This window comes from Dendrobates tinctorius, unplaced genomic scaffold (genome assembly GCF_039654945.1).
Source record: "Dendrobates tinctorius isolate UK_male_01 unplaced genomic scaffold, ASM3965494v1 ptg000228l, whole genome shotgun sequence".
NCBI lineage: Eukaryota > Metazoa > Chordata > Amphibia > Anura > Dendrobatidae > Dendrobates > Dendrobates tinctorius.
This window is the reverse complement of record NW_027361895.1, coordinates 1,428,289-1,453,348: the sequence shown is the minus strand read 5'-3', so window position 1 is coordinate 1,453,348 and position 25,060 is coordinate 1,428,289. Positions and strand designations below refer to the sequence as shown.

The 25,060-nt window shown below is 42.7% G+C and overlaps 1 protein-coding gene across 3 annotated transcripts in view; it reads right to left on the bottom strand.

Annotated features, from left to right (window-relative positions):
* LOC141059514 (hepatic lectin-like) overlaps positions 1–25,060 on the bottom strand; it is a 64,428-nt gene that overhangs the window by 13,898 nt on the left and 25,470 nt on the right. For all 3 annotated transcript variants that reach the window (XM_073555683.1, XM_073555682.1, XM_073555684.1), the window contains one exon: positions 11,787–11,932. In XM_073555683.1, the coding sequence (XP_073411784.1) occupies positions 11,787–11,932 (146 nt within the window). The remainder of the gene's footprint in view (positions 1–11,786; positions 11,933–25,060) is intronic.

Genomic DNA, 25,060 nt, shown 5'->3' with positions numbered 1-25,060 from the left:
CAAATAAAGAAATTAAAAGATGAACTTTTGTTCATAGACGTCCTAGGGGAGACTGACTGTATTTATGAACCAAAAACAGTTTTGCAAAATCTGGATATTATGGAAAGTTCAGGGATGCTACAAAAGTTATCAATCTATGTATTTTTATGTTGAGATACAGCAGCATTATGGGCTGGTCTCTCCATCTGTTAGGTTAGCATGTAAATCACCATATCATTCAGTAACTAATGGTTCCAAGTACAGTAAGAACACTGCCATTCAATGGACATAAATAGCACTGTTCTAAATAGCAATGCTATACAATGGTACCACCACTATAACCTGCAGGAAATACCACCGTAACATTGTATACAAGCAAATTTCAAAAGAGTGAGCCACATGCTAAAGATCTACATGGGCCTCCAATTATGGTGTTGATTTTTGTCACTCAGGGCAAATATCGTGGCGTTTTACTACCTCCTATCTACCGCTTGAAAAAGGAGACATCTAGAAGTAAAGAGGAAGGGTTCATCCATCATTGATCCTCCCGTATCATTGTCCTATATAAAAGTGTGTCTCAGAGAAAACCAAAAGCAAAACACAAAACAAATATCCTGGAATAAAAAAGTAAAAAAATATATTGCAAAAATTGCATGAAGGTAGTAATAATAGTAATAATAAGGGTATTTAGTTAACATAATTTTGATCAAAATAATGTAGAAGCCATCCCGCCACGTCACGGCAACCCTTGTGGGACAGTCCTAACTCTTGTATTTAAAACCTTTCCACTTGTCAAGTGACGTAAATGTGAACAAGGACAGAGGGACTGAACCACCAGTAATAGTATAGGCCAGACAGGATGGATTTTCCAACTCAGAAACAGGGCGGTCACACCCTTATATGCACAGAATGCACAATGAAACAAATGAGAAACTGGGTCTGAGCAGAAAAAGTAAATTAATGTGCATGCAAAATGTAATTGCATATGAACACATGACCTTTACACAGAGAAAACCAAAAGCAAAACACAAAACAAATATCCTGGAATAAAAAAGTAAAAAAATATATTGCAAAAATTGCATGAAGGTAGTAATAATAGTAAGGGTATTTAGTTAACATAATTTTGATCAAAATAATGTAGAAGCCATCCCGCCACGTCACGGCAACCCTTGTGGGACAGTCCTAACTCTTGTATTTAAAACCTTTCCACTTGTCAAGTGACGTAAATGTGAACAAGGACAGAGGGACTGAACCACCAGTAATAGTATAGGCCAGACAGGATGGATTTTCCAACTCAGAAACAGGGCGGTCACACCCTTATATGCACAGAATGCACAATGAAACAAATGAGAAACTGGGTCTGAGCAGAAAAAGTAAATTAATGTGCATGCAAAATGTAATTGCATATGAACACATGACCTTTACACAGAGAAAACCAAAAGCAAAACACAAAACAAATATCCTGGAATAAAAAAGTAAAAAAATATATTGCAAAAATTGCATGAAGGTAGTAATAATAGTAATAATAAGGGTATTTAGTTAACATAATTTTGATCAAAATAATGTAGAAGCCATCCCGCCACGTCACGGCAACCCTTGTGGGACAGTCCTAACTCTTGTATTTAAAACCTTTCCACTTGTCAAGTGACGTAAATGTGAACAAGGACAGAGGGACTGAACCACCAGTAATAGTATAGGCCAGACAGGATGGATTTTCCAACTCAGAAACAGGGCGGTCACACCCTTATATGCACAGAATGCACAATGAAACAAATGAGAAACTGGGTCTGAGCAGAAAAAGTAAATTAATGTGCATGCAAAATGTAATTGCATATGAACACATGACCTTTACACAGAGAAAACCAAAAGCAAAACACAAAACAAATATCCTGGAATAAAAAAGTAAAAAAATATATTGCAAAAATTGCATGAAGGTAGTAATAATAGTAATAATAAGGGTATTTAGTTAACATAATTTTGATCAAAATAATGTAGAAGCCATCCCGCCACGTCACGGCAACCCTTGTGGGACAGTCCTAACTCTTGTATTTAAAACCTTTCCACTTGTCAAGTGACGTAAATGTGAACAAGGACAGAGGGACTGAACCACCAGTAATAGTATAGGCCAGAAAAATTTTATTACTACCTTCATGCAATTTTTGCAATATATTTTTTTACTTTTTTATTCCAGGATATTTGTTTTGTGTTTTGCTTTTGGTTTTCTCTGTGTAAAGGTCATGTGTTCATATGCAATTACATTTTGCATGCACATTAATTTACTTTTTCTGCTCAGACCCAGTTTCTCATTTGTTTCATTGTGCATTCTGTGCATATAAGGGTGTGACCGCCCTGTTTCTGAGTTGGAAAATCCATCCTGTCTGGCCTATACTATTACTGGTGGTTCAGTCCCTCTGTCCTTGTTCACATTTACGTCACTTGACAAGTGGAAAGGTTTTAAATACAAGAGTTAGGACTGTCCCACAAGGGTTGCCGTGACGTGGCGGGATGGCTTCTACATTATTTTGATCAAAATTATGTTAACTAAATACCCTTATTATTACTATTATTACTACCTTCATGCAATTTTTGCAATATATTTTTTTACTTTTTTATTCCAGGATATTTGTTTTGTGTTTTGCTTTTGGTTTTCTCTGTGTAAAGGTCATGTGTTCATATGCAATTACATTTTGCATGCACATTAATTTACTTTTTCTGCTCAGACCCAGTTTCTCATTTGTTTCATTGTGCATTCTGTGCATATAAGGGTGTGACCGCCCTGTTTCTGAGTTGGAAAATCCATCCTGTCTGGCCTATACTATTACTGGTGGTTCAGTCCCTCTGTCCTTGTTCACATTTACGTCACTTGACAAGTGGAAAGGTTTTAAATACAAGAGTTAGGACTGTCCCACAAGGGTTGCCGTGACGTGGCGGGATGGCTTCTACATTATTTTGATCAAAATTATGTTAACTAAATACCCTTATTATTACTATTATTACTACCTTCATGCAATTTTTGCAATATATTTTTTTACTTTTTTATTCCAGGATATTTGTTTTGTGTTTTGCTTTTGGTTTTCTCTGTGTAAAGGTCATGTGTTCATATGCAATTACATTTTGCATGCACATTAATTTACTTTTTCTGCTCAGACCCAGTTTCTCATTTGTTTCATTGTGCATTCTGTGCATATAAGGGTGTGACCGCCCTGTTTCTGAGTTGGAAAATCCATCCTGTCTGGCCTATACTATTACTGGTGGTTCAGTCCCTCTGTCCTTGTTCACATTTACGTCACTTGACAAGTGGAAAGGTTTTAAATACAAGAGTTAGGACTGTCCCACAAGGGTTGCCGTGACGTGGCGGGATGGCTTCTACATTATTTTGATCAAAATTATGTTAACTAAATACCCTTATTATTACTATTATTACTACCTTCATGCAATTTTTGCAATATATTTTTTTACTTTTTTATTCCAGGATATTTGTTTTGTGTTTTGCTTTTGGTTTTCTCTGTGTAAAGGTCATGTGTTCATATGCAATTACATTTTGCATGCACATTAATTTACTTTTTCTGCTCAGACCCAGTTTCTCAAAAGTGTGTCTCAGTAGAGGACAAATGAAATGGGCGTTTGTTGCTTGACCACGTCTTTTATGTGGGCATTGAAGTAATCGTTGTCTGCAGCTCATCATCCAGTTTCAAAGAGGATGTGCTACCGAGAATGTTGAAACTGCATGGGAATTTCCACCGCACATACTGCCAATGATATCTTTATGAAAATGGAAGCAAACAAGGATGTGATCCTGTTATATTTGATAATTGTATATGGAAAACAGCCGCACTCAAAATAGTGATTTTCTTGAATGCAAGTGAAAATATTTATTAAAGTCACCACAGAAAGGCTTGACGAGATAATGAGGTAGCGTTTTGACCCGATCACGGATCTTTAGCAAACCTCACTTAGGGTCCCGTTACACATAGCGACGCTCCAGCGATCCCGACAACGATACGACCTGGTAAGGATCGCTGGTACGTCGCTACATGGTCGCTAGTAAGCTGTCAAACAGACAGATCTACTCAACGACGCAGCAATGATACGGCGATCCGTATAACAACCTCGTCACACTGCAGCTATTCTGACGACTCAGACCTTGATAGGCGTGCTTCAGCGTTGCCTTTTCCATGCCCCTCTGCTCCGATTGGTGGCCACTACTGCGCTCTCACTACGCGGTTTGCTTCAGCGTCCCTGTCTGAGTCGCTAGTGCGCTATTTATTCGTGGATCCACAGTCACTGAACCGGTGTCGCTAGTGCGTTATTATTCGTGGATTTCACTACGCGGTTTGCTTCAGCGTCCCTGTCTGAAAACCATATAATACGATCCACGGCGCTCAGGAACAAAGGATGGAAGCGCTACTACATTGTCTTCTTTTATGACGAGGTCGCCCAATCAGAGAATGATAGCGCAGTAGTGGCCACCGGAGCTGAGGGGGCGTTGAAAAGACAAAGCAAAATCACGCCTGCGTCCCTGAGTTCTGAGTCGCCAACGAGGTCGCTCGTCATTATTATGGCGTCAAACACAGCGATGTATGCTGGCCAGCGGGACACCAACGATCAAAAAATGGCCCAGGACATTTGAGCATGATCAGTGATATCGCAGTGGGGGGCCGGTCGCCGCTATGTGTCACACGTAGCGGGATCGCTGGCAAGGTCGCTGTTGTGTCACAAAACCTGTGATGCTTCAGCGATCTCGCTAACGATCTCGCTATGTGTGAAGTACCCTTTAGGCAAAAGTAAGGATGACTAAGATGAGCCAGGAGTGAACCAAAGCAAAGTGAATAGAAGCCCCAGCTGGGACTTCCATTCACTCTGCTTTGGTCCACTCCTGGCTCATCTTAGTCATCCTTACTTTTGCCTAAGTGAGGTTTGAAAAAGATCCGGAACATTACCTCATTATCTCGTCATGCCTTTCTGTGGTGAATTTAATAAATGTTTTCACTTGCATTCAAGAAAATCACTATTTTGAGTGTGGCTGTTTTCCTTGTATGATTATTTTCTGGACTTGATCCAGGTTCAGCCAGCACCTCACGTACCAGACAGAGTGCGCGTCATTTCTTAAATTTGCTATATTTGATAATTGAACTTCGGTAAATGGGCAGATATCTGCCTCTGTATGTGGACTGTTACCCTAATCTAGAAATGAATTAATAAGAGCAACAATAAGAACTTTTGCTGAATCCACAGGAACAAAAGTGCAGAATTTGGAGTCATGGCACTAGCACACACTGAAATGGAATCATAGGGTTTACTTAGTAGATGATGGATGCAGATACTTTTATGCCCAAAGATGACAAAAGTATTCTCGAAGTGATACCATTGTTGGCTAACCTGAAAAAAATGTATTTTCTGCTTTTAGAGTACAGGGGCTCCTTCTTTAGGCAGAAATGAATTAATAAGACAGTAGCACAAAATTTAACCCCTTAACGACCAGAGGTATTTTTGGTTTGCATTTTCGTTTTTCGCTCCCCTTCTTCCCAGAGCCATAACTTTTTTCTTTTTGGTCAAAAAGGCCATGTGAGGGTTTGTTTTTTGCGGGACAAGTTGTACTTTTGAACTACACCCTTGGTGAAATTGCAAAAAAAGTGCAATTCCAGACTTGTCTTTTGTTTGCTTTTTTTTACTAGGTTCATTAAATGATAAAACTGACTTGCCATTACAGTATGATTCTCCAGATCATTAAGAGTTCATAGACACCAAACATGTCTAGGTTCTTTTTTATCTAAGTGGTGAAAAAAAAATCCAAACTTTGTTAAAAAAAAAAAATATGCCATTTTCCAATACCTGTAGCGCAGGGGTCCCCAACCTGTAGCTCGGGAGCCACATGTGACTTGTGGTCCCATGAATTGTGGCTCGTGACTGTCTGCCAGCTTTGTGTATTAGGTCCAGGTCTAGCAAACAGGTATGAAGAGTACATCTCAAACTGGTGAATTTTGTGAGTAGCCCTGCACAGAAGAGCAGATCAGGATGCACATATACTGGTCTTAGGGGTTTAGAGATGTTTTATGTATGGTACGATGGAGGATGAGACTACCTGTTAGAGGAGGTGCTCAGATCTGGATGTGACAGTGTGTTGGGAGTCCTTGATGGGAGAATGCTGAATGGGGGCATTGTGGGAACCCCTGGATCTCAGTGTTCTGCTTTGGAGTGATTTCTGTGGAAAAGCTTTGGTTATCATTATACCTGTAATGGGGGCTTTGGTTGACACTACTTTGAAGGGGGTGGGAGCTGGATGTGGCTAGTGACCCTCTCTCAGTGCTAATTATGGCTCGCGACCCTCTCTCTAAGCTGAATGTGGCTCTCAACTGTCAGATAGGTTGGGGACCACTGCTGTAGTGTCTCCATTTTTCATGATCTCGAGTTGGGTGAAGGCTTATTTTTTGTGTGCTGAGCTATCATTTTTAATGATACCATTTTGGTGCAGATACAATCTTTTGATCGCCCGTTATTGCATGTTATTGCAATGTCGCAGTGTCCAAAAAAATGTAATTCTGGCATTTTTACTTTTTTCTCGCTATGCCGTTTAGCAATCAGGTTAATCTTTTTTTATATTGATAGATCGGGCGATTATGAACGAGGCGATACCAAATATGTGTATGTTTGGCTTTTTATTGTTTTATTTTGAATGGGGCGAAAGAGGGGTGATTTGAACTTTTATATTTTTTTATTTTTTATATTTTTAAAAACTTTTTTTTACTTTTGGCAAGCTTCAATTGTCTCCATAGAAGGCTAGAAGCTGCCTCACCCAATCGGCTCCGCTACATACAGGTGATGATCAGACTGCCTCTATGTAGTAGAATTACTTGCTATGAGCGCCGACAACCGGGTGGCACTCATAGCAATCCAGCAGTGACAACCATAGAGGTCTCCAAGAGACCTCTGGTTGTCATGTCAATGAACCGGTGACCCACGATCATGTGACGGGGTCACCGGTGGGAAAATTTCCAGCCCAATGGCCGGAAACGCAAGTTAAATGCCTCTGTCAGCATTTGACAGCAGCATTTAAGGGGTTAATAGCAAAAAAGCTGACATATGACGGGAAAGATATGGGCTCACCGCTGGAGCCCACATCAAAGGGAGGGAGTACGAATTGGGCATATATTATGCTCAATGTCGGAAAGGGGTAAGAGATATTAAAACAGGACATTTGTTCATAAGGTGGAAGAGGGTGATGCCTCCTGAAGATAAGCTAAGGAAAACAAATGAGGGTTTTTGTTACAAATGGAGAAATGGAGAGGTGGTGGGAATGTTCCTTTCATTATCTGAAGTTCGTCTGGAGGAGGTGTGAATTGTGTCCATATAGTGAGTCATAAATCCAGGTGTTAAATTAAGTCCTATTGTCAAAGAATTGAACATCCTTCTCAGTTTGAATTCCAAAATTCTAAAATGACCTTTTAGTTTTAAGACTCTTAAGCCTGTCATATAGTCTCCAGGTCCAGAGAAATGTTTTCCCCATAGCGTGTCCAGTTCATTACTGGTTGGGTGTCTGTGTCATCCTCGGTTGTAGTTTTTGCATCGTTTCCTCAATATAGATACCTCCAGAGCACCTTGTACATTTTATAATTTATACCATGTTGGAGGTTGTACATCAAAAGTAATCCATGATCTTATCGTCCTAATTTGTGTTTGATATCAGACTGTATTTGTTGGTAATATGTGGGTACAAGTTTTGCATTTTTTACTGTTACATGAGAATGTGCCCATCTATAATTGTGATGAGAGGTCAAAAGTGTCTTTGTAGATGATGAAAACACAAGAAGTTCAGTTTTTGGAAGGTTCAGGCAGAGAAAGGATATGATGCTAGAGATAAAAGATAGACAATCACTGGTGTTTTGTAGTGCTGTGAAGGTGATGCTAAGAGAAAGATATAGTAATGTATAATAGGTTGTCCTCACTAAAGAGATGGCACTGAAAGCCAAATGGGCTGATAATTTTTCCATGGGGGCAATTTTAAACAAAAGAGAAGAAGAGCTGTGAAAAATCTCTTTGAAAGCTCAAAACTAAGGACAAGTTCACATGACAAGTTGCTGGACCGTAGTGCTCAGACTGAAAGCGGATCTCCCATCTCAAACTAAGAAACACATATATGGCTTTAAGTCCGGGTCAGGAGATCAGTGGTCAATACAAGCATTGAAATGCGCTCATTTGAACTCAGCCTATGGGGAAGAGGAGAGGAAGAATAGCCAGTTAATGATACACTAAATAAGTGTACTTAGTCCATTCATAAAATATGCACATGTACAAAAAGACAAACAATCATAATTACAGACTGTATATTATGCCATTCTTTAATTTTAGGTGATTATTGTAATTAGGCTGTTACTATGAAATTTGTCTAGGATCATTGTCAGTGATAATGATGTATGTTACACAGTAGTGGCACATAAATTTAGAACAATGGATCTGTAAAAGACATTCTTTAGCACCATGAGAGTGTGCTTTTTCAAAAGAAATTTACACTAAGCGGATACTCTGAGGGGGTGTCTATGTATAGTTGGATAACGACACTAAGGGTATACCGGAAAGGTGTTTGAAAGTTTGGTCTTACCGCATCTGACTGAGCGGTTTTTTCTTGTAAGTGTTTGTCTTTTTGTACATGTGCATATTTTATGAATGGACTAAGTCCCTTTTAAATCTAATTTTGAATAAAGTAGATTAGTTTTATTTCAAGTATTTTATTTCAAGTATTTTTCTAGCTTGCTGGTGTAGATATAGTCTTCTAGCTAGTGGATCACTCGCTGTAATCGTACACTAAATAAGTGGTCAGAAAGGTAGGAAAGGAACCAAAAGAGAGCAGTATCCTTAAGGCATATAGAAATTAGCTCTATTCCAGGAGGAAGAAAGCCATTTGATGTCTTAATGGAGGTAACTACCCTTTAAATCATTGTCCAAACCATTAACGAGCCTTTTAACACAACTAAAGGTCTATTTCGACTTCCTGATGTGTTAATGAGGCCAATCGACTATATACAACATCTGCGCTAATATATTGACCCGTTTGCACATGAACAAAATGATTGCTGAGACAACTCTTTTAAACACTTAAGGTACTGTCACACTTAGCGATGCACCAGCGATCCCGACCAGCGATATGACGCGGTCAGGATCGTTGGTGCATCGCTAAGTGGTCGCTAGTGAGCTGCCACACAGCAGATCTCACCAGCGACATCACAGGGGACGGGGGTCACTACTTACTTGTCACACTAGGCGATCCTGCGTCCTTCCACCCGGCTCCACGCTTGTCGCTCGTCTCTCCACAGGAAGCGCTGCAGGAAGCTGATGACGAGAAACAGTCCAGGACGTTCTTGCGCGATCAGCGATAACCAGCGGGAGAGCGGGTCGTTGGTAAGTATCAGACACAGCGATATCGCTAGCAATATCACTATAACGTCACAAGTTATAGCGTTATTGCTAGCGATATCGCTTAGTGTGACAGTACCTATACAGCATCACGTTATCAGCAGAACATTCCCTGGTTGATGTGCTGTTGATAAATGTTCAAATCAGCCAATGATCCAATCGCACCAGTACGTTTACATATGTTGATTAATGTTAACTAGAGTTTAGCAAGTATTGGCTTTTAACTAAATGAGCCTTTAGGACTTGAAGTAAAACCAGAGGGATATAGCCCTTCTGCTGGACTACATAGAGTTTAACATTGCCCACTAGCCCTAAAAACTACAGAGCGAGGCAAAATGAGTAGGAGAAGGCAGTCTACAATATGAAACACTACTGACAAATTAAGAAGACTCAGTAGAGAAAAGTTGCTGCTAGATTGACTTCGTAGGGGCCAATATGTGAGATAGCAGAGACATAGGAGATTGGGTGACAGTAGACAAGTCTAGAGCCTCCCTTACATATTAGACTAATGTCATCCGGACCCAATAATATCGATAGGTTCGGCTGCTTATGTGTATAGTCGTCCCGGGCAACTGATTCTCAGGAAAGATGTTAATTGAGCATGGCCAATTTTGGACTGCCAATCGCTTTGTTTTCCTAAAGATAAGCCACCACCAGATATGTCTTGCAGCTCCATCATCGAGAACACAGGAACACTAGACCAAATAACTGCTCTTGTGTACTGGAGAGCCAGCCAAGATGTATGCTGGCCGGACAATTGGTCGAACCATTTTATATCCCACAGTTATCTAATGTGTATGTGTAATGTAAGATATGTATGTTAAGTAACATTTGATTTTGCTGGAACCTTCCAGAATCCTCCATTCTATGAGAAAATCTCCTTGTCACATAGCTGCAGCATTCCCCCTTGCCTTCCCTCCTCTGCCTGCTGGTAATAGGACACTTCCTGTTAAAAGCATTTGGACCCTCTCCACAGAAAGGAATGTTGATTAGTTAAGAGAAAGCATTTCTTTGTTTGAGACATGTGGGTGAAAAAAAAACTATGAGAGATATTAAACTAAGCTAGCACGGGCTCCGGTCGCGGCAGAAAAATGAAACGGACATTTCTGTGATCTGAGCGGACCTGGCTTCCCTACGGTGGCTCTTGCAAAGTTCTCGGACCTTCAGAAACTGAGATATGGGTTGCTCCCAAATGGAGTGCCTTAATTATGGCATGCTTGGTTTTGTTTTATTGTATTCGATAAATTGGGAAACATGATACCATCGGCGTGTTTATACGAGCTTCCCTCGTCTAGATATAGTTAGTATAAGTATTTTAGTTAAATTGCAACTTAGAGAAAGGGGGACTGACCCTCCCCAGATTGCCCCTTTCGTGATGTAACCGACCTTAGGCTATAAGGTATCCCTCCCTTAAGATTCTTCAGTTGGAGCTGCAGAGTCTGTGCTGACAAGAACACCAGATGAGTGGAGACGTGTGGCTCTGCCTTCTTTCCCCACATGGCTTGCCTAAAGACCATTAAGCAACTGTAAGTGTTGATCTACGCTAATCCCCTTTATTTTATATTTGCATTGTACATATTTAATGTCTCAACTTTGTAACAACTTTTATCCGTGTAATCACTGCCCACCTTTTGGGAATAAATGATAAATTTATTAGTTTGTCTTCATGCTCTAAGAAATGAACTTTACCGCCTTTAGATAATCGCTACTAATTTGGGGGTTTGCTATGACCCCTCTTAATTAATTCTTTGATTGAGTGAATCGTGGCTGGTGGCAGCGTGGTGTGTTCGGTTGGTTGGGCTAGTTGGCAGTACGGAAGGGTCTTATATGCTGAATGAGTGGCTGCGGCCAAAGCATTGATAATTCCCTTACTGCAGTAGTTTAATTGCCTGCGCACAACAAGCAGCCCATCCGGTGACTAATTATCCTAGGTGCAGTTCCCTGACTGACCTGAGGGTAAAGGGGGGCACCTGAAAGCTGCGAGTTCCAAAGTGGAACTGAGAAAGTGGGATATTCATAAATCCCCGCAGTTCTTGGAAGGTTGTTAGCAGTTGTGGGGCATCCAAAATAACCTCCCTGCGATAAATTGTTAGGGCAAGATTAGCTTGCTGTATATTTTTGTCACATGGTGCCAGTGGCGGGATAACTAAGATAAGCCCTCACTGTGCCTGTGATAGCCGTGTGCTGGCAGTGCGTCACGTCCCTCCGTCCGCTGACATACCAGTGTCAGCGGTGGGATCGTGACATATTGGTGGCAGCGGTGGGATTCGTCACAGTATGGCCCTGCATTGAGAGCTGCACATAAGCAAGATGGGGTAGATGGTGGAAAAATCGAGACAACTGGATTCCACCTTCAGCTTTATAACAACTGTTAATCAGATACATATGTAGCATCTCACCTGCTCATTTTCGTTGTTGATCACAGCTAAATCAGAGTTCTTGAGTACACACATGGACCGGGCTTTAAACCAGTTTGATTTAGTGTTTGAAAAAAAGTAGCATTTGCTGTCAAACAGATTCCAACCGGTACCACAGGTGTATTTCTCTGAAATTAAAAAAAAATGTGATATTGTGAGGGATTGTACAGAGTTAGTAAAAATAGAGGCTTCCTTTCAAAAGCAGTGTCACACCTGTTAGTGGGTTGTTTCTGGTCTTACAGCACAACTCCATTCAAGCGCATAGGGGTGATCTGCAATACCAGACACGACCTGTGAACAAAAGCTGTGCTGTTTTTGGAAGAAAAAAGTAATAAATTGTCTATATTTAAGACAAGTTGGTACCATTCTGATTTTTTTAGTATTGGGTAAGTCATCAAAAATATGCTGAAAATTAGGATAAGCCATTGATATTAGATCGGTGATAGTCCCAATTTCAGCATAACTGACTAACAGTTTGAAAGGGTCATGGTGATCCAGCAAGTGGTGCAACTCTGAATGGTGAGGTTGCCAAAAGTCAAAAGTCAGATCTAATTTTGATGGGCTATGATGAGGATGGCTTTCCATTTTTCTACTGCTTTCACCACTTTATATGCATCTTAATGAATGTCCCTACAACCCCTTTATACACTGACGAGGAATAGGGTAACAATGTTTTGAACTTTTGACTTTCTCCATATCTCACCATCCACTACAGCTTTGGACATGAGACTATCATCATTTTTATAGACAATCATCTTGGCTATTTCATGCATACATTTGACTTGCAACTATTCAGCATATGATTAGTTATGTAGATTCTTGTCACTGCATTGTTACTATTTTGCTCCTAAAAATCTAAATGTTAATTTTTATTATTTTGTTGATCCCCTTTTGGCTTTCAACTAGAGATGAGCGAATTTGAGCATGTCCCTGCTTATTCGGCAAGTTATAGTGCTTACTGAATAAGCTGCAGAGGGAAGCTGGATACATGAAGGCTCTCCATGCATGTGTTGTGACTGTGACACAGCCATGATACATGCAGCTGTGGAGCCAAACAGCTGATGAGCCACCGCGCTCCATGTATCCGGGTTCCATCTGCAGCTTATTTGGAAATCACTATAGCTTGCCGAATAAGCAGGGACCCGATCAAATTTGTTCATCTCTACTTTCAACACTGCTTGAATCCTTTTGGGCATGCTCTCCATCAGTTTCAAACATGTCTCAACCAAAATCTGATCCCAGGTCTCTTCTATACGTTCCCAGATACATTTGACCCTAGTCTGTATTTTCTTCTGAAAATTCACAAGAATGCCATCACACCTCCAGGTACGCCTATAGCGTCTGGGATGGGTGCTTTAATGGAGGATATATTTAAACACATTGACATTAGTAGCTTGTGACGTCGAGTCCTCGTATACATGTATAAAAACATCAACATGGCCTACAAGCAGTCTCTTATTTTCTACAGATAGTAAATCTTGATCAAACACATGCAGATTTTCTGGTTCAATTGTTGGAGTTTACCCTGTGCCATAACTTTTTTAACTTTCAATGGTGCCTATTTCCTACAGCTACAGGGTACAATGATGGGGGCAACATGTGCTCCGGCATATGCCAACCTGTCTCTGGGGCTGTGGGAAACAGACCTTTTTCTTTCAGAATCACTGTGTGTCATATTTTGGGCATGCTACATTGATGATATTTTTTAGATTTGGCATTGTACTTCAATGGTTGGAACTACAATCTTTTTGTGATCTACTTAATGACACTGATCTCAATCTTTGCTGTTGTGAGCTCATCTGTTCATTCACCTTTTGTGTCCGAGAATCTCCCTCTTCTGATGAAGAAAGGTAGTGAGGATGATTAGGATGAAAGAAACCAAACACCTGATCAGGTGGATTGTGACTGGGTAACGGGAACTTCAGACTGGATATAAGGCAGCTGATGCCCTTCTGAGTGGCTGGTGATTTCTCTGCTGGATTCTTGGAGACCAGTCTGATTCCTGCTTCCCAAAGATAAGTTTTTGCTCTGCTATTGAACTTATTAGTTTTGGTTTTATTTACCTTGTTTTCTGAGTTCAGCCATCCCCGGCTGGGGGTGTGCTGGATTCTTTTTCTTGATCAGTGCTCTCTTTTGCTCTGCTTTCAGCATATTCTGAGTGCTGATATAGGGTTTGAAGTCTAGTGACTTCAGGGTCCTTTTTGCTTATCTGTTGTGTTGGTAATATTTTTAGCAGGGTTTTCTCGGATTGCAGACAGCAGCTTTTCTGTCCTGTCCTTTTTAGTTAGCTTGGGCCCCATCGTTTGCTCAACCTATCTTTCTATCTGTGTTAGTGTTTTCATCTTGCTTCACCGTCATTATATGTTGGGGGCTGCCTATTGCTTTGGGGTCTGCTCTGGGACAGTCAGTTTTTCCCTTTTCACTCTTTAGGCTTATTTAGATCTCCGGCTGTGACGAGGTGTCTAGGATCACAGTAGGAACACTCCACGGCTACTGCTAGCTGTGTGATAGGATTAGGGGTCTGCAATCCGCTAGTTTCCAACCTCTCTGATTTTCTGGGCTGAGCTTGTGTTTTGTTTTTTCCTCCTCGGTGATGCAATCATAACAGAATCACCAGCCATACCACAGATTCTAGGGTACTCAAAAGCAGGAAGGAATTGTTTAAAAAAAAAAGAGTGTCAGAATTTTTTTTTTTGTGTGTGTATATTTTTTTCCTCTTTTTCTCTGAGGCCGTAGGAGGAATTTTTTTTTTTCTGGTGGAGTTTAAGCAATTGTCTGATCGTGTGGAGCAGCTTGCTGCTGAAGTGTGAGGAATTTCCGCCTATCTGGCTCATTCACACGCTGCTGAACCAAAAATCCCCACTCCTGATGTGTTTTTTGGGGATCGGTCTAAATTTTTGAATTTTAGGAATAATTGTAAATTATTTCTTGCCTTGAAGCCTAACTCATCGGGGAACTCTGCGCAGAAGGTTAAAATTGTCATCTCCTTGCTGCGCGGCGATTCCCAGGATTGGGCGTTTTCTTTAGTACCAGATGATCCTATTCTAACAAATGTGGACACATTTTTTCAGGCCTTGGGGTTGTTGTATGATGAACCTAATGCGATTGATCAAGCTGAAAAGACCCTGTTGGCATTGAACCAGGGTCAAGATTCTGCAGAACTGTACTGTCAAAAATTCCGAAAGTGGGCAGTCCTGACTACTTGGAATGATGGTGCCTTGGCAGCTCTCTTTCGGAAGGGTTTGTCAGAAACCGTAAAAGATACTATGGTGGGATTTCCTGTTCCCTCTGGTCTTGACGATTCTGTCATTAGCCATTCAGGTTGATCGGCATTTACGTGAACGTAAAATTACACGGGAAATGCTGCCACCTGTTGAACAAATGTCTGAACCTATGCAATGTGATAGAGTTTTGTCTAGGGTGCAACATCAGGAGTTTAGAAGATGTAATAAGCTGTGTTTTTTCTGTGGAGATGCCTCTCATTTTATTTCTGTCTGCCCTAAACGAGAGAAACGCTTTGCACACATACTGTATTTGCTGTAGGTGGTGTACAACCTAAGTTTCTTCTGGCAATTACTCTGATCTGCTCCCTGTCTACATTTTACGCTAAAGCCTTTGTGGATTCAGGAGCGGCCTTGAACCTAATGGATTTGGATTTTGCTAAACGTTGTGGTTTCCCTATGACGCCCCTGCGGGCGCCTATTCCTTTGAGGGGTATTGATGCTACTCCGTTGGCGAAGAATAAACCTCAGTTTTGGACCCAGGTGGTAATGCGGGTCGCCCCAGACCATCAAGAAAATTGCAGATGTTTGGTGTTGCATAATTTGCATGATACCATCGTTCTGGGGTTCCCCTGGTTGCAAATCCATAATCCAGTTTGGGATTGGAAATCTGTGTCTGTGGTGAGTTGAGGTTGTCGGTGTGCTCTTGGTGACACTCCTGTTTTCTCCACCTCTCCCCAGTCGCATGAGGTTCCTGACTATTTGGCTGATTTTTATGATGTGTTTAGTGAGAGTAAGTCTGCGTCTTTGCCTCCTCATAGGAGTTATGACTGTGCAATTGAGCTGAGTCAAGGGGTGTAAATTTCCCAAGGGTCGACTTTTTAATTTATCTGTACCTGAACATGAGGCTATGCATTCTTATATTAAGGAGTCATTGGAGAAGGGTCATATTAGACCATCCTCTTCACCCTTGGGTGCTGGGTTTTTTTTTGTGGCCAAGAAGGATGGTTCATAAAGGCCCTGTATTGACTATCGCTCCCTTAACAAAATTACTGTTAAATATCAGTATCCGTTACCCCTGATTTCTGACCTATTTTCTAGAGTTGAAGGTGCTTGCTGGTTTACTAAGCTTGACCTCAGGGGGCGTATAATCTTATTCGCATTAAGCATGGGGATGAATGGAAGACAGCGTTTAATACTCCGGAGGGACATTTTGAGTACCTGGTGATGCCTTTTGGGCTCACTAACGCCCCTTCTGTCTTCCAGTGCTTCATGAATGATATTTTCCGGGACTTTGTGGATAAGTTTCTGATCATCTATTTGGATGATATTTTGATCTTTTCCAGGGATTGGGACTGTCATGTGGAACATGTTTGGACTGTGTTCCGAATTTTGAGGGAAAACTCCTAGTATGTTAAGGGATCGAAATGTCTTTTTGGTGTACAGAGGATTTCATTTTTGGGATTTATTTTGTCTTCGTCAACCATTGAAATGGACCCGGCCAAGGTACAGGCCATTTATGATTGGGTTCAGCCCACTTCTTTGAAGGCTCTCCAGAAGTTTTTGGGGTTTGCTAATTTTTATCGTAAGTTTATAGCCAATTTTTCTGTTATTGCCAAACCATTGACTGATTTGACTAAGAAGGGCGCTGATTTGCTGAATTGGTCTCCAGAGGCTGTTTCTTCCTTTCAGGAGCTGAAGCGGAGGTTCACTTCTCCGGTTTTGCAACAACCCGATGTCTCACTTCCATTTCAGGTGGAGGTGGATGCTTCAGAGACTGGTGCGGGAGCTGTTTTGTCCCAAAAGGATCCTGTAACATCTAAAATGAACCCCTGTGCCTTCTTTTCCCGAAAGTTCTCTCCATCGGAACGCAACTATGATGTGGGGAATCGAGAACTGTTGGCCATGAAGTGGGCATTTGAGGAGTGGAGACATTGGTTGGAGGGAGCTAGACATCAAGTTGTGGTCCTCACTGACCTGTTGTGAGTTCATTTTTTCTTCACTATTGAGGTCTGATGAACTCCCTCCTCTAGTGAAGGAAGGTAGTGAGACTGATTACCAAACACCTGGGCAGCTAGATGATGACTGGGTGGCTGGAATTGAGGACTGGATATAAGGCTGCCGACGAACTTCTTCCTGGCTGGTGATTTTCCTGCTGGATTCTTGGAGACCAGTCTGATTCCTGCATCTCAAAGCTAAGTTTTTCTGCTCTGCTTTGTACTCTTCAGTTTTGTTTTTGTTTTGCCTTGTTTTTTGGGAGTTCTGCCATCCCCGGCCGGGGGTGAGCTGAATCCCATTTTTGTCTCTGATCTGTTGTTCTTTTGCTCTGTCTTCAGAATATACCTGAGTGCTGATATAGTCTTTTGAAGCCTAGCGACTTCAGGGCCTGTTTTTCCTATCAGTCGGTTGGCTCATTTTGATAGGGTTTTTGCGGATGGCAGACAGCAGCTTTCCTATCCTGTCCTATGTAGTTAGCTTGGGCCCCATCATTTGCTCAACCTATCTTTCTATCTGTGTTAGTGTTTTCATCTTGCTTCACCGTCATTATATGTTGGGGGCTGCCTATTGCTTTGGGGTCTGCTCTGGGGCAGTTTAGTTTTTCCCCTTTCTGTCTTTAGGCTATGTAGTTCTCCGGCTGTGATCGAGGGGTCTAGGGCACCGTAGGAACCCCCCACGGCTACTGCTAGTTGTTGTGGATAGGTTCAGGGGTCTGCAATCCGATAGCTGCCAACCTCTCTGTTTTTTCTGGGCTTAGCTGGTATTTTGTTTTTTCCTCCTTCGGTGACTCATCATAACAGAATCACCAGCCATACCGCAGATCCTAGGGTACTCAATAGCAGGAGAGAATTGTAAAAAAAAAAAAAAAAAAGTGTCAGAATTTTTTTTTTTGTGTGCATATTTTTTCCTCTATATCTCTGAGGCCGTAGGGGGAATTTTTCTCTCAATGGAGATGAAGCAACTGTCTGATCGTGTGGAGCAGCTCGCTGCTGAAGTGCGGGGAATTTCCGCCTATCTTGCTCATTCACATGCTGCTGAACCAAAGATTCCTACTCCTGATGTGATTTTTGGGGATCAGTCTAAATTCTTGAATTTCAAGAATAATTGTAAATTATTTTTTGCCTTGAAGCCTAACTCGTCGGGAAACTCCGCGCAGCAGGTTAAAATTGTCATCTCTTTGCTGCGCGGCGATCCCCAGGATTGGGCGTTTTCTTTGAAACCTGAGGATCCTATTCTGAATAATGTGAACGCATTTTTTCAAGCCTTGGGGTTGTTGTATGATGAACCTAATGCTATTGATCAGGCTGAAAAGACCCTGTTGGCATTAAGCCAGGGTCGGGATTCGGCAGAGTGGTACTATCAAAAATTCCGAAAGTGGCCGGTCCTTACTACCTGGAATGATGGTGCCTTGGCAGCCCTCTTTCGGAAGGGTTTCTCAGAAACTGTAAAAGATACTATGGTGGGATTTCCTGTTCCCTCTGGTCTTGATGATTCTATGTCATTAGCCATTCAGGTGGATCGGCGCTTACGTGAACGCAAAACTACACGAGAGATGTTGCCACCTGTTGAACAAATGTCTGAACCTATGCAATGTGATAGAGTTTTGTCTAGGGCGCAACATCAGGAGTTCGGAAGGCTTAATAAGCTGTGTTTTTTTTTTTGTGGAGATGCCTCGCATATTATTTCTGTCTGCCCTAAACGAGAGAAACGTTGTGCACACACGTTTTCTGTGGGTGGTGTTCAACCTAAGTTTCTTCTGGCAATTACTCTGATCTGCTCCCTGTCCACATTTTCCGCCAAGGCTTTTGTGGATTCAGGAGCAGCTCTGAACCTGATGGACTTGGATTTTGCTAAACGTTGTGGATTTCCTATGACACCTCTACGGACGCCTATCCCTTTGAGGGGTATTGATGCTACTCCCTTGGCGAAGAATAAACTTCAGTTTTGGACCCAGGTGGTAATGCGGGTCGCCCCAGACCAAGAAATTGCAGATTTTTGGTGTTGCATAATTTGCATGATACCGTTGTTCTGGGGTTTCCCTGGTTGCAAATCCATAATCCAGTTCTGGATTGGAAATCTTTGTCTGTGGTGAGTTGGGGTTGTCGGTGTGCCCTTAGTGACGCTCCTGTTTTCTCCACCTCTTCCAAGTCACATGATGTTCCTGACTATTTGGCTGATTTTTATGATGTATTTAGTGAGAATGAGCCTGCGTCTTTGCCTCCTCATAGGAGTTTTGACTGTGCAATTGAGCTGAGCCCTGGGTGTAAATTCCCCAAGGGTCGGCTTTTCAATTTATCTGTACCCGAGCACGAGGCTATGCGATCCTACATTATGGAGGCTTTGGAGAAGGGTCATATTAGACCATCCTCTTCACCCTTAGGTGCTGGGTTTTTTTTTGTGGCTAAAAAGGATGGTTCATTAAGGCCTTGTATTGACTATCGTGCCCTCAACAAAATTACTGTTAAAAATCAGTATCCATTACCCCTGAATTCTGATGTATTCTCCAGAGTTAAAGGTGCTTGCTGGTTTACCAAGCTTGACCTCAGGGGGGCGTATAATCTTATTCGCATTAAGCATGGGGATGAATGGAAGACGGCGTTTAATACTCCCGAGGGACATTTTGAGTACCTGGTGATGCCTTTTGGGCTCACTAATGCCCCTTCTGTCTTCCAGTGTTTCATGAACGATATATTCCGAGACTTTGTGGATAAATTTTTGATTATCTATCTGGATGATATTTTGATCTTCTCCAAGAATTGGGACTCTCATGTGGAACATGTTCGGACTGTGTTCCGGATTTTGAGGGAGAATTCCCTTTATGTCAAGGGATCGAAATGCCTTTTTGGGGTACAGATGATTTCATTTTTGGGATTTATTTTGTCTCCGTCAACTATTGAAATGGACCCGGCCAAGGTACAGGCCATTTATGATTGGGTTCAGCCCACTTCTTTGAAGGCCCTCCAGAAGTTTTTGGGTTTTGCTAATTTTTATCGGAAATTTATAGCTAATTTTTCTGGTATTGCCAAGCCATTGACGGATTTGACTAGGAAGGGTGCTGATGTGCTGAATTGGTCTCCGGAGGCTGTTTCTTCCTTTCAGGAGCTGAAGCGAAGATTCACTTCTGCTCAGGTTTTGCGGCAACCTGATGTCTCACTCCCGTTTCAGGTGGAGGTGGACGCTTCTGAGATTGGTGCAGGAGCGGTGTTGTCCCAAAAAGATCCTGTGACATCTAAAATGAATCCTTGTGCTTTCTTTTCCCGAAAGTTCTCCCCATCCGAACGTAACTATGATGTGGGGAATCGGGAACTTTTGGCCATGAAATGGGCATTTGAGGAGTGGAGACATTGGTTGGAGGGAGCCAAACACCAAGTCGTGGTCCTTACTGACCACAAGAATTTGATTTACCTGGAGTCGGCCAAGCGCTTGAATCCTAGACAGGCTAGGTGGGCCTTGTTTTTCACACGTTTTGATTTTGTGGTCTCTTTTCTTCCGGGCACTAAGAATGTCAAGGCAGACACCCTCTCTAGGAGTTTCCTTGCTGATTCTCCTGTTGTGACTAAGCCTGCTACCATCTTAGGCGAGGGGGTAGTTCTTTCTGCCATCTGGCCCGATTTGAGACGTGCTCTGGAAGAGTTTCAGGAGGACAAACCTGAGCGTTGTCCTAGTGGAAAGTTGTATGTTCCTGACCAGTGGAGGAAGAGAGTGATGTCTGAAGTTCATTGCTCTGCATTGGCTGGTCATCCAGGTATTTTTGGTACTAGAGATTTGGTGAGTCGGTCTTTTTGGTGGCCTGCCTTGTCTCGTGATGTCAGAAATTTTGTGCAGTCCTGGGGGACTTGCTCCCGATCTCAGCCTTGTTCTCGTTCTAGTGGGTTGTTGATGCCCTTGCCGGTGCGCAGGAGGCCATGGACCCATATTTCAATGGATTTTATCTCTGATATGCCTGTCTCTCAGAGAATGACTGTCATTTGGGTGATTTGTGATAGATTCTCTAAGATGATCCATCTTGTACCACTCCCTAAGTTGCCATCTTCCTCTGAGTTGGTGCCCTTGTTTTTGCAACAGGTGGTTCGCTTGCACGGGATTCCTGAGAACATTGTATCTGACAGAGGAGTTCAGTTTGTGTCTAGATTTTGGAGGACTTTCTGTTCTAAGCTGGGAATTCAGTTGTCCTTCTCCTCTGCGTTTCACCCTCAGACCAATGGGCAGACGGAGAGAACAAACCAGACTTTGGAGTCGTATTTGAGATGTTTTATTTCTGCCGATCAGGATGATTGGGTTTCATTTTTGCCCTTTGGCCGAATTTGCTTTAAATAATAGAGCTAGTTCTGCCACTTTGATGTCACTTTTTTTTGTAACTTTGGTTTTCACCCTCGATTTTCTTCAGGGCAGGTGGAGCCTTCTGCCTGCCCAGGTGTTGACACTGTGGTGGAGAGAATGCACCAGATCTGGGACCAAGTAGTGGATAAGTTGTCTCTCTCCCAGGAAAAGGCCCAGCGGTTTTCCAACCGGCGTAGGACCGTTGGTCCCCAGTTTAAGGTGGGTGATATGGTTTGGTTGTCATCAAAAAATATCGCTATGAAGGTGGCTTCTCCTAAGTTTAAGCCTAGATTTATTGGACCTTACAAGATTTTGGAGATTATTAATCCGGTCTCTTTTCGGTTGGCTCTTCCTGTCACATTTAAAATTCATAATGTGTTTCATAAGTCCTTGTTGAAGAGGTTTGTTGAACCAGTAGTTCCTGTGGTGGCACCTCCTGACCCTATATTGGTTGAAGGTAACATGGAATATGAGGTAGAGAAGATACTGGATTCCCATCTGGCTAGACGGAGACTCCAGTATTTGGTTAAGTGGAAGGGTTATGGTCAGGAGGATAATTCCTGGGTCTCTGCCTCTGATATTCATGCCGAAAGATTGGTGCGTGCCTTTCATCGGGCTCACCCGGATCGCCCTGGTGGCATGGATGAGGGCTCGGTGACCCCTCCTCAAGGGGGAGGTACTGTTGTGAGTTCATTTTTCCCTTCACTATTGAGGTCTGATGAACTCCCTCCTCTAGTGAAGGAAGGTAGTGAGACTGATTACCAATCACCTGGGCAGCTAGATGATGACTGGGTGGCTGGAATTGAGGACAGGATATAAGGCTGCCGACGCCCTTCTTCCTTGCTGGTGATTTTCCTGCTGGATTCTTGGAGACCAGTCTGATTCCTGCATCTCAAAGCTAAGTTTTTCTGCTCTGCTTTGTACTCTTCAGTTTTGTTTTTGTTTTGCCTTGTTTTTTGGGAGTTCTGCCATCCCCGGCCGGGGGTGAGCTGAATCCCATTTTTGTCTCTGATCTGTTGTTCTTTTGCTCTGTCTTCAGAATATACCTGAGTGCTGATATAGTCTTTTGAAGCCTAGCGACTTCAGGGCCTGTTTTTCCTATCAGTCGGTTGGCTCATTTTGATAGGGTTTTTGCGGATGGCAGACAGCAGCTTTCCTATCCTGTCCTATGTAGTTAGCTTGGGCCCCATCATTTGCTCAACCTATCTTTCTATCTGTGTTAGTGTTTTAATCTTGCTTCACCGTCATTATATGTTGGGGGCTGCCTATTGCTTTGGGGTCTGCTCTGGGGCAGTTTAGTTTTTCCCCTTTCTGTCTTTAGGCTATGTAGTTCTCCGGCTGTGATCGTGGGGTCTAAGGCACCATAGGAACCCCCCACGGCTACTGCTAGTTGTTGTGGATAGTTTCAGGGGTCTGCAATCCGATAGCTGCCAACCTCTCTGGTTTTTCTGGACTTAGCTGGTATTTTGTTTGTTCCTCCTTCGGTGACTCATCATAACACTGACCACAAGAATTTGATCTACCTTGAGTTGGCTAAACACTTGAATCCGAGACAGGCCAGGTGGGCATTGTTTTTCACACGTTTTGATTTTGTGGTCTCCTTTCTTCCGGGCACTAAGAACGTTAAGGCTGATGCCCTCTCTAGGAGTTTTTTGGCTGATTCTCCCATTGTGACCAAGCCTGCTACCATCTTAGGTGAGGGGGTGGTTCTTTCTGCCATCTCGCCCGATTTGAGACGTGCTCTGGAGAAGTTTCAGGAGGATAAGCCTGAGCGTTGTCCCAGTGGTAGGTTGTATGTTCCTGACCAGTGGAGGAGGAAAGTGATGTCTGAGGTTCATTGCTCCGCGTTGGCTGGTCATCCAGGTATTTTTGGTACTAGAGATTTGGTGAGTCGGTCTTTTTGGTGGCCTGCCTTGTCTCGTGATGTCAGAAATTTTGTGCAGTCCTGGGGGACTTGCTCCCGATCTCAGCCTTGTTCTCGTTCTAGTGGGTTGTTGATGCCCTTGCCGGTGCGCAGGAGGCCATGGACCCATATTTCAATGGATTTTATTTCTGATCTGCCTGTCTCTCAGAGGATGACTGTTATCTGGGTGATTTGTGATAGATTCTCTAAGATGGTCCATCTTGTACCACTCCCTAAGTTGCCATCTTCCTCAGAGTTGGTGCCCTTGTTTTTGCAACAGGTGGTTTGCTTGCACGGGATTCCTGAGAACATTGTATCGGACAGAGGAGTTCAGTTTGTCTCTAGATTCTGGAGGACCTTTTGTTCCAAGTTGGGAATTCAGTTGTCCTTCTCCTCTGCATTTCACCCTCAGACCAATGGGCAGACGGAGAGAACAAACCAGACTTTGGAGGCTTATTTGAGATGTTTTATATCTGCTGATCAGGATGATTGGGTCTCATTTTTACCCTTGGCCGAATTTGCTTTAAATAATAGAGCTAGTTCTGCCACTTTGATGTCACCTTTTTTCTGTAACTTTGGGTTTCATCCTCAATTTTCTTCAGGGCAGGTGGAGTCTTCTGCCTGTCCAGGGGTTGACACTGTGGTGGAGAGAATGCAGCAGATTTGGGACCAAGTGGTGGATAAGTTGTCTCTTTCCCAGGAAAAGGCCCAGTGGTTTTCTAACCGGCATATTACCATTGGTCCCCGGTTTAAGGTGGGTGATATGGTCTGGTTGTCATCAAAGAATATCTCTATGAAAGTGGCTTCTCCAAAGTTTAAACCTAGATTTATTGGACCTTACAAGATTTTGGAGATTATTAATCCGGTCTCTTTTCGGTTGGCTCTTCCTGCTACTTTTAAGATTCATAATGTGTTTCATAAGTCCTTGTTGAAGAGGTTTGTTGAACCAGTGGTTCCTATGGCGGCACCTCCTGACCCTGTGTTGGTTGAAGGTAACATGGAATATGAGGTAGAGAAGATACTGGATTCCCGTCTGGCTAGATGGAGACTCCAGTATTTGGTTAAATGGAAGGGTTAAGGTCAGGAGGATAATTCCTGGGTCTCTGCCTCTGATATTCATGCTGAAAGATTGGTGCGTGCTTTTCATCGGGCTCATCCTGATCGGTCTGGTGGCTTGGATGAGGGTTCGGTGACCCCTCCTCAAGGGGGAGGTACTGTTGTGAGCTCATCTGTTCATTCACCTTTTGTGTCCGAGAATCTCCCTCTTCTGGTGAAGGAAGGTAGTGAGGCTGATTTGGATGAAAGAACCCAAACACCTGATCAGGTGGATTGTGACTGGGTAACGGGAACTTCAGACTGGATATAAGGCAGCCGACGCCCTTCTGAGTGGCTGGTGATTTCTCTGCTGGATTCTTGGAGACCAGTCTGATTCCTGCTTCCCAAAGATAAGTTTTTGCTCTGCTATTGAACTTATTAGTTTTGGTTTTGTTTACCTTGTTTTCTGAGTTCAGCCATCCCCGGCTGGGGGTGTGCTGGATTCTTTTTCCTTGATCAGTGTTCTCTTTTGCTCTGCTTTCAGAATATTCTGAGTGCTGATATAGGGTTTGAAGTCTAGTGACTTCAGGGTCCTTTTTGCTTGTCAGTTGTGTTGGTAATATTTTTAGCAGGGTTTTCTCAGATTGCAGACAGCAGCTTTTCTGTCCTGTCCTTTTTAGCTAGCTTGGACCCCATCGTTTGCTCAACCTATCTTTCTATCTGTCTTAGTGTTTTCATCTTGCTTCACCGTCATTATATGTTGGGGGGCTGTCTATTGC